Here is a 17,286-nt window from a genome sequence, read left to right as displayed (position 1 = left end):
AGTACCGGCACAGCAAGGCCATTTTGGTTGATTTTACAAGGACAGGTTAGTCAATCATCCAGACTGTGGTCCCTGCGACGACTGAAAAGGCTGCTGCGTCTCCTCAGGAACCACACGTTTGTCTGGCATCTCCACTGATTCCTCTTCGGTATGTTGGCACCTGCGGTACGGCTGCCTGTATCGATGAGGCACTGAAGCCACCCCACCGACGGTAAGGTCCATGTTTCGTTGCGGGGACGTGTAAATTACCAACTATAAATTAATAAAAAGAATCTAATTTTGTATACGACGTTCTTGTGTAGTTCGCCTTACAATACGTTCCCGGCTATTTTTTTCTTAGTTCTTGGCCATCTGTAGCTTCCACTCCTGTCAGTCTCATTCCTGGCCAATCCAAGCTTGTACCATAAATTTGAAAGAAATCGCTGATGACGAGTAGGCGCGGTCGCTTTGTCAGTCCGCTTTGTAAACGAATCTGGTGACCACTGGATCAGCAACAAAAATAGAATCTTCCAATAATATTATAGGCAATACGCCCCGTAGTTATAACTTCCTATAGTTCATTTTTAAAATATTAATTTTAACTTCAGCAGATCTAACTCGTGCAACTATAAACACGTCTAACCAAAATTGATACAATTATAGGATTCACTGGTACATTGTATTAATCTTCTTGTTTCCACAGGGCCAAAGCAGGTTGTAGACTACATGCTACTTGACCTGCTGTTCCGCGCTTCATCCCGCATGCATCTAGGTTCCGCATTCCCCAGCATTCGAAGCTGGATGGCGGGTCGGAACGCCTTCGTCGACGACACATAACAAATTTCTACGAAAATCAGTTGTAAAAGGATTTATTTCCACTTGTCGCCGTAATACTATCACTCGGCAATAATTTGAAATTAATACAGTAGAAGCCCGATTTACCGAGGTCCGATAGACTGCGGATTCGGATGTAACGCGGTATAAAGTATGCCCCCCCCCCCCCCCCCCCCAAAATGTAATATCATTTGCGAATGATTTTTGCACTCTCGGTATATTTTATGAACTTGAAAAAAATCTTATTAGAGTCTGCATGTGGCCTTTCTGCAGAATAATTTACTGCTGCAACTTCCAGGCTCTTTAAACAATATCCAAAATAGACGGACGTAATTAATCTCAACCTTAGGTTTGTGTTACCGACATATCAGCCTTATTACTGGACAGAAGCTTTGAATACTCATCTCACGTTTAACGTTGTGTCGCAGTCAACAAAGTGACTAAGCAACAGTGCTTGGCAGTAATCTAAATGAGCACAACCATCATCTGGATCATAAATTATTCATTCATTGTCCAGATTTCTATGTGCTTGTTACGGTGTCATAGAAATGGGAAGTGTGTTCTGTGAGTGATGAACTAAAAATTGTTGATAAAACAATTGAAAATCCAGGATGGAATGTAAGAATATTATGAAAAGGAAAGTTGCTACTCACTATATAGCGGAGGTGCTGAGTCGCAGATAGGCACAACAGAAAGACTGTCACAAATAAAGCTTTCGGCTATTAAGGTTTTCTTCAACGATAGATCTGGACACACACACACACACACACGCACGCCACTGCACTCTCAGTCAACTGAGTCCACTGGTGGTGTCAGTCTATTGTTGACGAAGGCCTTAATGGCCGAAAGCTTTGTTTGTGACAGTCTTTTTGTTGTGTCTATCTGCGACTCAGCATCTCCGCTATATGGTGAGTAGCAACTTTCCTTTTCATAAAAATTATTGATCGTGTGAAGAAAGGTGAAACTAAATCAAGTTTATCGCGCGAGCGTGGTGTACCTGAAGGAACAATCGGAGAATAGGTGAAAGAAGAGAATAAATTTAGAAGTTTTCTAAACGCAGTTGGAAGTGATGGAATGGGCAGAGGAAGGACTAAACTAGGAAAAGACGTGAACTAATGCCTTTACAGGTGGTTTTTAATAAAGAGAAGTAAAGGTGTGCCACTTTCCAGGACAATTATTAACGCCCAAGCTGAAAAATTTCACCTTCATTTACATGGCAAGAAAGATGTTATAGCTTCCGACGGGTGGTTGTGAAGACGAAAATGTCGCCATGCGATTCGCTAAACGACTATTGAAGGACAAGAAGGCTTGCTGCGACATTGAATCTGCTTGACAGTTACCTGAAATTCTACACAAATTAATGGCTGATGAAAATTTAAATGATCATCAAGCCTATAATTGTGATTGAACAGCGCTTTATTATTATGTGCTTCCAGAACTTGGTTTTTACTTAAAAAAAAAAAAACACGAACGGCATTAATTCAGGGCATCATACGAACAGTTACGGCTCTTTATCGCCGTGACCTGCCCACTTCAGTAGTAAATTCAGATGAAGAAATGGATATGTACTTGGAATCTGCCAATTTTAGGAGTGTTGCGTATTCAGTACGCCTGGTGCGGCAAAGCATTGGTCCAGCCACTATGACAATGTTAACAAGGACATAGAAGCCTAGACAATGAATGAATGATTTATAACCCATGCGACTGTTGTAGTTACACAGATTTCAACTGCAATGACATCCACTCTACATGTGATGTTCTACACCGTAATATTGATCTTGAAGACTTGAACGGTTGGGTAGTCGTCGCTAACGAAGAACCGATTTGCGTGATCGTACCTAGATGACAAGGACATTATTGACACTGTTCGAAATGAGAGTAGTGAAGCAGTCCAGGATGAGGATGATGAAGCTCAGGATCAGGGTGATGAAGCTGAAGAAGTAAGCAAGACACGGGAAATACTAGATAGCATAAATAAAGAGGTTACGTGGATGGAGCAACACTGTGAACCAAACCAGATTGAGCTGTTGCACTTGATGAGTATAAAACAATATGCACTAAAATGCAAAACTGCGTGAAATGACTCGCCAAAGAAAACTAACTCACTTCTTTAAAGCAGTAGAATGACGTACCATAGCTTGAAGGCAGTGTTGTAAAATATCATACTGCATCAAAGCGTACTTAATATGAGTTATAGAAACTCGTCTTATTGGTTGGTCGACGTTTGGGTGAAATTTGTTTAATTGCTGTACCATAGTTGGTAACTTTCTGAAATGTCTTACTTCGAATGTTTTTACATTTAAATACTGTATAATACAATATGTATAATATTGCAATGCGTGTTCATCCTTGTTTCCCAAGCGTAATCAATACACGGCTCACTCTTGATATACCGACATACCGCGGGTATACTATAACGAGGAGTAAAGCATGTCCCCTGATAACTGGGTTATATCGGGCTTCTACTGTATTTTCTTAAATCATACTTGAAATCAATATTTTAACGGTGAACAAAAACAAGTATGTAACTGGACCGTTACAGCAGAAACTAACGTGGAGAGTTGCTTCAAACTAGCCTCCGGACTGAAGACTACACTATGTGATCAAAAGTATCCGGACGCCCCAAAAACATACGTTTTTCATATTAGGTGCATTGTGCTGCCACCTAATGCCAGGTACTCCATATCAGCGAACTCAGTAGTCATTAGACGCCGTGAGAGAGCAGAATAGGGCGCTCCGCGGTACTCAGGGACTTCGAACGTGGTCAGGTGATTGGGTGTCACTTGTGTCATACGTCTGTATGCGTGATTTTCACACTCCTAAGCATCCCTAGGTCCACTGTTCCGATGTGATAGTAAAGCGGAAACGTGAAGGGACACGTACAGCACAAAAGTGTGCAGGCCAACCTCGGCTGTTGACTGACAGAGACCGCTGACAGTTGAAGAAAGTCGTAATGTGTAATAGGCAGACATCTATCCAGACCATTACACAGGAATTTCAAACTGCATCGGCATCCACTGCAAGTACTATGACAGCTAGGCGGGAGATGAGAAAACTTGGATTTCATGGTTGAGCGGCTGCTCATAATCCAGACATCACGCCGTTAAATGCCAAACGACGCCTCGCTTGGTGCAAGGAGCTTAAACATTCGACGATTGGACGTTTTATGGAGTGACGAATCACGGTACACTATGTCGCGATCCGATGGCAGGGTGTGGGTATGGCGAATGCCCGATGAACGTCATCTGTCAGCGTGTGTAATGCCAACAGTAAAATTCGGAGGCGGTGGTGTAATCGCGCGGCGCGATCACAGCTCAGACCTACATTGATGTTTTAAGCACCTTCTTGCTTCCCACTGTTGAAGAACAATTCGGGGATGGCGATTGCATCTTTCAGCACAATCGAGCACCTGTTCATAATGCACGGCCTGTGGCGGAGTGGTTACACGACAATAACATCCCTGTAATGAACTAGCCTGCACAAAGCCCTGACCTGAATCCTATAGAACACCTTTGGGATGTTTTGAAACGCCGACTTCGTGGCAGGTATCACCGACGACATCGATACCTCTCCTCTGTGCAGCACTTCGTGAAGAATGGGCTGCCATTCCCCAAGAAACCTTCCAGGACCTGATTAAACGTTTGCCTGCAAGAGTGGAAGCTCTGATCAGGACTAAGGGTGGGCCAACACCATACTGAATTCCAGCATTACCGATGGAGGGCGCCACGAACTTATAAGTCATTTTCTGCCAGGTGCCTGGATACTTTTGATCACATAGTGTACATCAACAACGCACCGAAATGCGTTGCAGAGGAAAACTGTATGTGAATCACTTATAGCTCCGAGGAATAGGAATGGGAATGAGGTTACTGAACGCACTGCCTGCATGACTCGCTTTATTATGCACGGTGTCTCGGCTACATCCTGCTGGTCGCTTTCTTCGACCCCCTTAAGTGCAGTGGTCGCTGACGTACGTCACACATAGCAGTACGGCGATGGTAGGCTGATTAAATGGAGCAAGTGCTCGTTTCAGAACAGTGCTCCCAAAGTGAACATGAACGCAGAAAGGCAGATAAACAAGGGCAAGGCGGAAAGATACAGAATTGGCGCTGCTATGCTGTTGCTGTAACTGAAACTGTATCTTTGTCATATGGATACACGACGCGCAAAAACGTAAGACGTGTGTCAGTTTCACATGCAGAATGAAGCAGTCGTATTGTGCACATTTCATTTAAGTGGATAAACTGAAATACGGTGCTCATGTAAACATCTTTATTTTAGGCTAGTTGTTGTCAAACTATTTTGTTCAAGAATCATTATTCATTCTGTGGAACGGCACTCCGGGCCCCATATGTACCGATCTTTTGATTGATTGGTAACCTATATATATTAGTATCACATGAGCCACCAGTAGACTAGATATACAGTGAAGTGAAAAAAAGAGTCATGGGATAGCGATATGCCATATACAGATATTGGGAGAATCGCGTACTTAAGTTATAAAAGGGCAGTGCATTGGTGGAGTTGTCATTTGTACTCTGGTGATGCATATGAAAGATTTCCGACGTGATTATGGTCGCACGACAGGAATTAACGGACTCTGAACGTGGAACAGTACTTGTAGTTAGACGCATGGAACATTCCACTTCGGAAATTGTTAGGGAATTAAAATATTCCGCGAGCAACAATGCGAAGAGTGTGGCGAGAATACCAAATCTCAGTCATTACCTCTCACCACGGACAACACGTCACTTAACGACCGTAGCAGCGGCGTCTGCACAGAGTTGTCAGTGCTAACAGATAAGCAACACTGAGCGAAATAACCGCATAAATCGATGTGAGTCGTACGACGAAAGTATCTTTTAGGACAGTGCGGTGAAATTCGGCCTCAGTGGGCTACGGCACCAGAACACAGACGCGAGTGCCTTTGTTAACAGGACGACATCGCCTGCAGTGCCCCTCCTGGGTTCGTGACCATTTCGGTTGGATCCTAGACATCTACATCTACATCTACATACATACTCCGCAATCCACCAAACGGTGCGTGTTGGAGGGTACCTCGTACCACAACTAGCATCTTCTCTCCCTGTTCCACTCGCAAACAGAACGAGGGAAAAATGACTGTCTATATGCCTCTGTACGAGCCCTAATCTCTCTTATCTTATCTTTGTGGTCTTTCCGCGAAATGTAAGTTGGCGGCAGTAAAATTTTACTGCAGTCAGCCTCAAATGCTGGTTCTCTAAATTTCCTCAGTAGCGATTCACGAAAAGAACGCCTCCTTTCCTCTAGAGACTCCCACCCGAGTTCCTGAAGCATATCCATAACACTCGCGTGATGCTCAAACCTACCAGTCACAAATCTAGCAGCCCGCCTCTGAATTGCTTCTATGTCCTCCCTCAATCCGACCTGATAGGGATCCCAAACGCTCGAGCTGTTCTCAAGAATAGGTCGTATTAGTGTTTTATAAGCGGTCTCCTTTACAGATGAACCACATCTTCCCAAAATCCTACCAATGAGCCGAAGACGACTATCCGCCTTTCCCACAACTGCCATTACATGCTTGTCCCACTTCATATCGCTCTGCAATGTTACGCCCAAATATTTAATCGACGTGACTGTGACGTATTCAGACATTACAAGATTTTTTTTCCTATTCATCTGCATTAATTTACATTTATCTGTATTTAGAGTTAGCTGCCATTCTTTACACCAATCACAAATCCTGTCCAAGTCATCTTGTATTCTTCCCGTATACCACAGCATCATCAGCAAACAGCCGCAAATTGCTATCCACCCTATCCAAAAGATCATTTACGTAGATAGAAAACAACAGCGGACCTACCACACTTCCCTGGGGCACTCCAGATGATACCCTCACCTCCGATGAACACTCACCATCGAGGACAACGTACTGGGTTCTATTACTTAACGACTCGAAAACCGTGGCCTGGTCAGATCAGTTCAAATGGTTCAAATGGCTCTGAGCACTATGGGACTTAACATCTGAGGTCATCAGTCCCCTAGAACTTAGAACTACTTAAACCTAACTAACCTAAGGACATCACACACATCCATGTCCGAGGCAGGATTTGAACCTGCGACCGTAGCGGTCACGCGGTTCCAGACTGAAGCGCCTAGAACAGCTCGGCCACACCGGCCGGCGTCAGATCAGTTCCGATTACAGTTGGTAAGAACAGATGGCAGAATTCGAGTGTGGCGCCGACCCCACGAAGCCATGGACACAAGTTGTGGACAAAGCACTGTGCAAGCTAGTGGCGGCTTCATAATGCTGTTGGCTGTGTTTACATAGAATGGACTGAGTCCTTTGGCCCAATGAACCAATCATTTACTGGAAATGGTTATGTTCGGCTGCTTGGAGACCATTTGCAGCGATTCACAGACTTCCTGCCCCCAAACAATGATGGAATGTTAATGGATGCCAGAGCGTCATGTCACGTGGCCACAATAATTCGCAATTGGTTTAAAGAATGTTCTGGACAATTCAGGCGAGTGATTTGGCAACCCACACGGTATGGAACATTTTCGAGAGGTCAGTTCGTGAACAAAATTCTGCACCGACAACACTTTCGCAATTATGGACGGTTATAGAGGCAGCACGGCTCAGTATTTCTGCAGAGGATTTCCAACGAGTTGCTGAGTCCATGCCACGTCGAGTTGCTGCTCTACACTAGGCGAAAGGCGGTCCGATTACGATATAAGGAGGTTTTCCCTTGACTTCTGTCACCTCAGTGTACTTGGGCGGGTAAGTTTGCCGCCGGTCGCCGTGTACTGACCGTTAAATTCGGAACCATTCGGAACACTTCGTAGAGATCGTCCTTTGTTTCATATTGCTAGTACCCTCAGCGACTCTAAAGTTGTGACACTGTAAATGCCTGACGAATAGTTATTGAGTTTCTTGTGTGAGCAGATGATTATCTGATTAATGACAGTAATTCTACTTGTGTTTAAATGATTATGCACACGTGTTTGCTAAAAGTTTCAGTGTAATTTTGCTTCTATTCATTGTGTTGTATTACAATGTGCTATTGAGTTTCGTATTCTTTGCTACAAGGATGTACTGCATTTGAAGATTACCATCTCTACTATAATCTGTATTCACATATATCAGTGAATGTACCTGAAAAATTATATCATTGTATGACACTTACAAGTGGACATTAATATACATTGTATCCACCATTCGCCTATATGACGGCTTGGTTCAAATGACTCTGAGCACTATGCGACTTAACATCTATGGTCATCAGTCCCCTAGAACTTAAACTACTTAAACCTAACTAACCTAAGGACAGCACACAACACCCAGCCATCACGAGGCAGAGAAAATCCCTGACCCCGCCGGGAATCGAACCCGGGAACCCGGGCGTGGGAAGCGAGAACGCTACCGCACGACCACGAGATGCGGGCTATGACGGCTTGGAGTCTGCTGGCGACACTTTGCATGTGGCGTCTGAACGTCAATGCAGGAATGCAGCCCATTGTTCCTTAACAGCCGAAACCAGAGAAGATAGTGATGATGGACGTTGAGGTCGAGAGCAAAATCGACATTCTAACTTGTCCCAGAGCTATTCCATTGGCTTCAGGTCGGAAATCGGGCGGGACACGCCAGTCCATTTCAGGAGTGCAGTCACAATCAATCAGTCCCAGTGTAGTAGTTCAACCCTTGTCCCTGCACTGATCTCCCTGTCAATGAGTGCATACAGATTTTGCCAGATCATTCCAGGGAGCAATGTGGTTTCTTTTTGTTTATGCCCTCTTTAACATCCCAAATGTCGGACAGTTGGCTACCACCACCACAGCAGCTACCTCTCCACAATATTTGCAATAGAGGGGCACCTTCCACCCTGCTTTTCGACAATGGCTCTCAATTCAAGAGTTTCAGGTGTTTCGCGAAACAACGGCATTCTGCACCCCACCACCGCCACGTTTCACCTAATATCCAATTCTGAAGCCGATCTGATGGTCAGGACCTTCAGAAAGCAGGCAGGCAAGGAAATGATGACCACCGACGCTGCAAAAGCACTCACCAGCTTCCTTGTAACTTATAAATAGACCACGTCTGGCCCGAATTTTACGTGACTGCAGACCCCGGACCCTCTTCCACCTCCTGCACCTGACTCAGTAAGTGCACCACCCATGCATGCAATCACCGTGTGGGCTCCCACGTATGGGCTCGACATTTCGTCCGGAACCTCATATGGACCGAAGGAATCGTCATCAGCAATTGATGGTGGCACATGTTTGAGGTTATCACCAGCCAGGAGTTCGTACACACTCACTTACATGCAGGCAGGGTCAACTATCACCCTAGAAACCATTGATCGGCAAGTAATTCACAGATAGCGCCAGCATCCGATCCAGCAAATCACGACGAGGAAATGTCATGGAAGCATGTGGTGGAGATTCCATCAAAACTTTCTGCTTTCCCTCGACAAAGTCAGGATAGGTTCGAGCATATTCGGTCCTGTGCACCGATTAAATGGGGGGAGAGGGAGGGAATTACGATTTGACAGTGATGCGCTCTCCCTGTCCGGCCTGAATGTCGATATGGAGGGAAGATCAGAGACATCATGCTTCGTATCATGGCCACAGCTTGCAACTTGGCTGTCACGGATGTGTCATGTGGCCCCATCCACTTACGCGGGCGTCCGTAAATACCAAGGCCCAACACTTGCCCAGCCCTTCCAACTATTCTCTAAGGGCTTAGGTCCGTGCCTCGGGCATGGATGTGTGTGATGTCCTTAGGTTAGTTAGGCTTAAGTAGTTCTAAGTTCTAGGGGACTGATGACCTCAGATGTTAAGTCCCATAGTACTCAGAGCCATTTTTGAACTTAACATCTGGCTAGCTGTTGACTTCGTGAGCTCCGGCGTCATCGACCATAGGAACCACCTGTTTGTTCCTCTGATTTCCGCATCACCATCATTGCGATTGATAATAAATTGTGTTCCACCTATTCAGAATGGGAGACAAAAACACCCGGTGTATCTGCTTTCAAATTACTCAAGTTGGCAGCTGATGTTGGTTCCAATCCTGGAATATTTCCTGCACCTTCTCCGGTGAAAGAATTTCGGAAAATCATGTTTAGTAACCCCAATTTAGTTCATGTTTGATGATCTGTTGCGGTGTTGAAAATTTGGTTACTTGATAGACATGTCCTGTTAGCCTGCCTGTAGCATCAACTTCTTCTGTTCATTTAAACTATGTATGAAAATGTACCACTGTAAATTAACGGGAACATTGCTAAGTATTACATCAGATATTTTTTAGAGAAAGTTTGGCATCGAGCCAATATGGTATGATTTTTGAAGATCGATTAAAAGTTTATTGTAAGTGCATCTTCAGCATTAATCGGTAGGTCATGTTAACATTAGTCACGATTTTTTCAGGCTCCGATGTCCAACGAGCATACCGTGGAATTGCAGGCTCCAGCCAAGCCATCAGTAGTGTCCAGGGACCGCTACTCCGTGACGCTGTCCTGGAATCCTCCAGAGGGTCTACAGGCGAGCAATGGAGATCGCTCCATCGTCTACACGTTACAGATGCACGACCGCGTTCGGGGCTGGGTTACTGTATACTGGTCAGTATCATCTCTAATTTTACTGTTTGATACCTTACGGTGAGCACTGTGGGGTGTGGGAGTTGGTTCAAATGGCTCTGAGCACTATGGGGCTTAACTGCTGAGGTCATCACTCCCCTAGACTTAGAACTACTTAAACCTAACTAACCTAAGGACATCACACACATCCATGCCCGAGTCAGGATTCGAACCTGCAACCGTAGCGGTCGCGCAGTTCCAGACTGTAGCGCCTAGAACCGCTTGGCCACTCCGGCCGGCGGTGTGGGAGTGATTGACTGGGAAAATTCTTACTCACGGGCTTTTGTTCAGACCTCTTCGTTACATAAGATACGCAAAAAGTTCTTTATTATCAGACAGCAGATTAGTAGATTTTCAATTAACAATAAAATCTTGTAATAGTGCATTCACTTAATAACTCTTTGGTATCACGTTATTACATTAATCGATCACAATGATTTCCAGTGATCTTTTCATTTAGGCCAATTAATATACAGTAGAGACAGCGCTTTAACGAAATGTAAAAATCAGATAAAACGTCTTTAAAATAACTGTACCACAAACAGGTTCTAATTATGTGTCCTATTCATTAATTTTGTTACTACGAACTAGACAATGTACATATTGAAAACAAATATTCATTCCTCACATAAATACACTGCGTTACATGGCGATCACTGTATTGATTACAGACTAGTAGCACAGTCTTATATAATTTGTTATTATGCAAGTGTATGCAGTATGTACAGGGTGTTTCATAATTCCTATTACAGGCTTCTAGGGGCTGTAGTGGGGTCTCATAGACGAAGTTCTGACAAGGAAGCTATGTCCGGAAATGTACCTTTTGGATGTAAAGTAAGTTCGAAAATAGGATCACTTTCAAATCTAGCGCTTCATGGGATGCGCACAACGGATGCAATGAGCTTTGACCCGTGTGCTCTACATGAGCCCATGGCATGGAATGTGTTTGTAGCACTCGTCATAGGGTTCTGCTCTGTATGACGAATGACATCCATGAGGCACCACAGCCAACCCTCCCTATTGTGAGCCTACCAGTTCCTCGCAGTCACTGTTATATTCGGAAGAAACTGGTATGTCATGTCATGCTTAGAATGAGGACAAACAAAGGTGTCCATTTTCTCAGCTTGTGTGCGTACCGTGAAACGCGAGATTTGAAACTGTTCCATTCTTTAAACTTATTTGATATCAAAACGGTAAATTCCTGGGCATGGGTTCCTTATCAAAACTTTATCTACTAAATCTCCTCTTCAACTCCTACAAGCCTGTAATAGGAATTGTGAAACGTCCTGTGTGCCCACATATAATTTAATACGTCGATCCGACAAAGAAAAGAAAAGTAGCTCTATGCACAGCGCTATAAAACAGGAAACTTACATCTATACAATAATTGAGATTTTTCGTTCTTCAACTTTTTCAGGTGACTGACGGTATCGGTATCCGTTATAACTAGTTTTTAAAGGATGCAGGATAACCATGGGTTCTGTAGCAGCCCATGATCGTGTAGATGCTATCATACACGTGGTGGCCTGCCGTGCATGCTTCTCAGAACAACAGTCAGCATTAACCACGGCTCATATGCAGACTCACACACTGTCTTGCTCCAACGGTATTTAGTGGCCAACCACGTACACAGGCTGGCGTTACTACACTCCATTCGTCATAAGAATAAACCCCATGTAAACATTACACCATACATTCTTCTCATAGAGTATAAATATCTACGGAGTGAGCATTCTGATGCGCAGAACGAGAAATCTGTCCTCAACATCTTTTGCTGCTCAAGTTACGTGGTACTGGGACGGCGCATGTTAGTCCGTATAGCGCTTAGCGTATTTTTAGTGTTATTACTTCGCTAGAAGAAATAGATTACCTTCAGAAGCATCCTGCAACTCTGAATATGCGTTTCATAGAGATCTTAACAGTTTTATACCTGGAACTGAACTAGTCTTAAAGCTGTGAAGATCAAGGGTATTGCGCTTTTTCGCCACAGTATGAAACATCAAGTTTTCTCTCTGTTTTTCAAAGCGTGTTTATGAAGACTGAGCCGCCTGTCAACATTCTAAAAAAAAAAAAAAACAAAAAAAAAAACAGTGATGCACAGCTTTGCAACAGTGCTGCCTCAGGATGCTTAGCCCAAACGGGGAAAAATTGATCGACTTTTAAATATCGTGGATTGAAATGCTCGACTAATTCGCAACCTGAAGCTTCCATGGATATAGCTCAAATGATGGATGAATGCACTGCCAATCCATTAATGTCAAAATACAAAGAGTTGTACTTTCAGGTGCTAGATATATTGTAACAGAACTGGAAACACGATTTTCACATTGTGATAAAATGCTCTTCCTTAAATTAGGCGATACTACTCAGTTCGCCAACTATGCTCAGCATTTCTTTTAGACGGTGTGTATTCAATATTGCAAACGCATAGTGCGTCCTTCAAGTCGCTCGCAGTTGTGTGTAGAACTGGAGACTCTATTTCCTTTCCAGCATAAATAAGTATTTCACTTTGTCAGCATGGGAGACATAATCAAATAAATGACTGAGAATGAATTCTTTCAGAAACTATTTTGTCTAATTGCTACCATTTCTGCAACAAGTGCTTCACTTGAAAGGAGTTTTTCTTGTCTTAAACGTGCAAGACTGTACTTGAGGAACATTATGGGACAGGACCGCTTATCAGCTCTTGCTTGTACCTCGATTGAAAATCAGTACTGCGAAAACTTGAAAGCTGAGACACATGGAATGGCGATGCTATCGGAAGATTCGTAAAGAAGGAAGATCGTCCAGTTAAATTGTTTTACAAGTAACAACGCTCCAACGCTCCATCTGCAAGTTCGTTTATAAAGAAAAGTGAGTGTCATTATTATTATTGTTATCATTATTAATATTAGCAGTAGTAGTAGTAGTGGTAGCCATCGTCATCGTCTTGGTGGTAATAGTAGTAGTAGTGGTGGTGATCGTTAGGAAAGCTGGGTGCGCATACATCAAAAGGGAAGTATAGGGGATTTTCCAGTATGTTTCCTGGCCTCCCCAGATTTAGGCCCATGACCACCACTGTTCCACATCCCGTCAGAAGGTAAGATAAACTAACTTCCGCTTCCTTATACAGGAATCTATATACGGGCTGTTAAAAAAGTCTCTCCGCAGTGCCGTATGATTGTTAGCCGCGCGAGCCGTACGCTGCAGTGAATATACCGAAACGAAACTCAGTGAAATACAAGTTATTAATTTATTGAATATTCATTTTTACTTACAAATTTTCACATTAAATGTTGAAAGTGCCCCATCCTTGTTGTTGAATACACAACTCAATTCGTCTAATCATGTTTCCAAACACAAGCTGTAACATTTCTTCTGTAACAGAAGCAGTGAAAGTGGATATTGCAGTTTTGAGTTCATCGACGGATTTTGGACGGTTTTTATAGACAGTTGCTTTTGCTGCATCCGAGAAGAAAAAGTCAGATGGTGTTAGGTTAGGCGATCGTGGAGGCCAAAGTCCCTGTGAAATTATGCAATCACCAAAAACATCAGCAAGCAGTGACATTGAAACGCGAGCTGTATGCGCGGTTGCACCATCTTATTGAAAATAACCGTTCAGTATTTCACTTAACACAAGTTCTCCTATGAATTGGTACAGAATATCACTGCAGTATTGTTGTGCGTTTATTGTTTCGTGGAAAAATATGGGACCCACAATCCGACGCCTAGAAATAGCAATCCAAACTCCTATTTTCGCAGAATGAAGTGGTTCCTCATGAATACACAATGGATTTGCAGTACTCCACGTACGAGAATTTTGCGAGTTCATCATAAATGATAGCACGCCTCATCAGTGGAAAACATTTCATTAAGAATATCTCTTTCATTTTGTAGAATGAAATTTTTGAACCATTGAAAATAATGCAGTCTCTTACCAAGATCAGTATTTTTCAGTTCTTGCACGACTGTCACTTTGTGTGGGAAAAGTTCTAATTTTTTCCTTACAGCTGTGTGGGCCGTTCCGACACTAACATCGATTTCCTGGGCGAGTTTTTTTACTGACTTGTTCGGACTCATGGGTTTTTTATCGGAAATATCGAGTAGTTTATCCTCAGACACAACGCTAGGACGACTACTTCTCGGTGCATCTGTCACTGAACCCGTACTTTAAAATCTGTTAATCAAATATCGCACAGTATCGCGATGTGGGAGTGTTCTTTCCGGGAAAACGGAATTAAATGTTTGACGATCTGAAACTGTGTATTTACCGCCAGCTTTGAACACTTGTTCGACTAAAAACACACGTTCTTCAATGGTTAGCTTTTTAATAGTGACAAAAACGAAACAAACGAACAAAGAAAATTAACCTGAACGTTCACGTCAAGACGTAACGACACACACCAACGATACTACTGACGCTGGCTGAGATAAACGAAATAGTGGAATGTTGGGAGAGTCCACTTGAAGGGAAGTAACCCAGGCAGGCGAACAATCATACGGTACGCGCGGGTAACAATCATACAGCACTGCGGAAACACTTTTTGAAGACCCCGTACTTCCTACATGCTATCGTCCTCCCTTTCTTCTCCCTCCATAAATCAACGTTCTGTTTGTTACCTTGTTGTTTTGGAAATACAAGTTGCACACCTACGACTGGTCTCTATTTTATTTTTTTATCTTTCGTTCTTTGCTATGCTTTTTGGAGTCGGAGTCCCATTCTCAACCAATCATTCCTATGATCAGCCAAGGCAACAGGTCGGGATCTGGCATCGTCAATGGTCACACCTTGCTGACATATAGCTTACAAAACAAACATTTCCCTGAAAGAATATGAAGGTAAAACTAATGGCGAAGTTACAATGGTACACGACGCACTCTCCACAACTCACTGTAAGATGAGAGGAAACGTTACGGTAAAAAATGAAGAATAGCCGATTTTTTCCCAACCTGTTGCTTTTGTGTGCCACGCCGGACATTTGCCACGATTTTACCTGCTCCGAAGGGTTGGGTCCCGTGTCTCCCCCTCCTCCTCCTCATCGCTGTCACCCAGTAAAGGTACTCACTGAGCCTTTCCGCTGGTTTACTTAACGTAGGACCAGAATCTCTTTTGATTTTACGCCACATTTCTAGAGAGACTTTCGTTGTGGAAAGTATTTAATGCATCTCCCATTGAAGTCCGCACCAAATTTCTAGCCTCAGTTAAACTTCGTCAATCTTGGAGATTTTGCGTTCGTCTAAATTATACTTGCCTTTTTCGGTGCTCCTGTAGCAGCTTTCTGTAGTGTGTTGTGTACCATAGGGGATCAGTTCCGTCTCTTATTAATTTATTTGGTATGAATCTCTCGAGTGCTGTTGATACTATTCCTTTGAACTTAAGCCACATATGGTCTTCAGTTACATAGTTTGGAAGGACTGGAGACGGTCTCTTAGAAAGAAGTCAACCGAATTTTTAGCTGCTTTTATAAATAGATACATTTCGCATTTAGTTTTGGTGAATTTCTTTGTTACGGAATTGATCCTCGCTCGACTGTGTGTTCACTAATCCCTGTATCCGTCGTGATGCTCAGGATTATTTGTGGCTAAGAGGTCAAGTGTGTTTTTGTAACCATTTACAATTTGAATGGTCTCGTAAACTAATTGTTCAATATAATTTTAAAAAAAACATTTAGAACAATTACAGAAGTTGTTTTCTATCTACAATAGGTTCTGAAAATGTATTTTTGTCAACATAAGGAAGGTAGATTGAAGTCACTGCCAACTATAATTGTATGAGTAGCTTACCTATTTGTGATGAGACTCAAGTTTTCTTTGAACTGTTCAGCAACTGTTTCATCTGAGACCTTTCTTGTTGCTCCCATGCCAATGGACTGTTTCTATCGCAATCAGTAAGCGTGAAAGGGAGCTACCCTACAGACAGAGGGGTCTATATTTATACTTGACAGAACTAATTACCCTGCCCCCCCCCCCCCCCCCCAGAACCATGGACCTTGCCGTTGGTGGGGAGGCTTGCGTGCCTCAGCGATACAGATAGCCGTACCGTAGGTGCAACCGCAACGGAGGGGTATCTGTTGAGAGGCCAGACAAACATGTGGTTCCTGAAGAGGGGCAGCAGCCTTTTCAGTAGTTGCAGGGGCAACAGTCTGGTTGATTGACTGATCTGACCCTGTAACACTAACCAAAACGGCCTTGCTGTGCTGGTACTGCGAACGGCTGAAAGCAAGGGGAAACTACAGCCGTAATTTTTCCCGAGGGCATGCAGCTTTACTGTATGGTTAAATGATGATGGCGTCCTCCTGTGTAAAATATTCCAGAGGTAAAATAGTGCCCCAATTCGGATCTCCGGGCGGGGACTACTCAGGAGAACGTCGTTATCAGGAGAAAGAAAACTGGCGTTCTACGGATCGGAGTGTGGAATGTCAGATCCCTTAATCGAGCAGGTAGATTAGAAAATTTAAAAAGGGAAATGGGTAGGTTAAAGTTAGATATAGTAGGAATTAGTGAAGTTCGCTGGCAGGAGGAACAAGAGTTTTGGTCAGGCGAATACAGGGTTATAAATACAAAATCAAATAGGGGTAATGCAGCAGTAGGTTTAATAATGAATAAAAAATAGGAGTGCGCGTAAGCGACTACAAACGGCACAGTGAACGCTTTATTGTGGCCAAGATAGACACGAAGCACACGCCTACTACAGTAGTACAAGTTTATATGCCAACTAGCTCTGCAGATGACGAAGAAATTGATGAAATGTATGATGAGATAAAAGAAATTATTCAGATAGTGAAGGAAGACGAAAATTTAACAGTCATGGGTGACTGGAATTCGGTAGGAAAAGGGAGGGAAGGAAACGTAGTAGGTGAATATGGATTGGGGCTAA

General features: G+C 43.3%; 1 protein-coding gene across 1 annotated transcript in view; it reads left to right on the top strand.

Moving 5' to 3' along the window:
• LOC124788513 (fibronectin type 3 and ankyrin repeat domains protein 1-like) overlaps positions 1–17,286 on the top strand; it is a 158,122-nt gene that overhangs the window by 11,305 nt on the left and 129,531 nt on the right. Inside the window, exon 2 of the mRNA XM_047255782.1 lies at positions 10,222–10,412. Within this exon, the coding sequence (XP_047111738.1) occupies positions 10,228–10,412 (185 nt within the window). The 5' untranslated portion in view covers positions 10,222–10,227. The remainder of the gene's footprint in view (positions 1–10,221; positions 10,413–17,286) is intronic.

The sequence above is a fragment of the Schistocerca piceifrons genome, chromosome 3, assembly GCF_021461385.2.
Source record: "Schistocerca piceifrons isolate TAMUIC-IGC-003096 chromosome 3, iqSchPice1.1, whole genome shotgun sequence".
Lineage (NCBI taxonomy): Eukaryota > Metazoa > Arthropoda > Insecta > Orthoptera > Acrididae > Schistocerca > Schistocerca piceifrons.
This window is presented reverse-complemented; position numbering and strand designations above follow the sequence as displayed.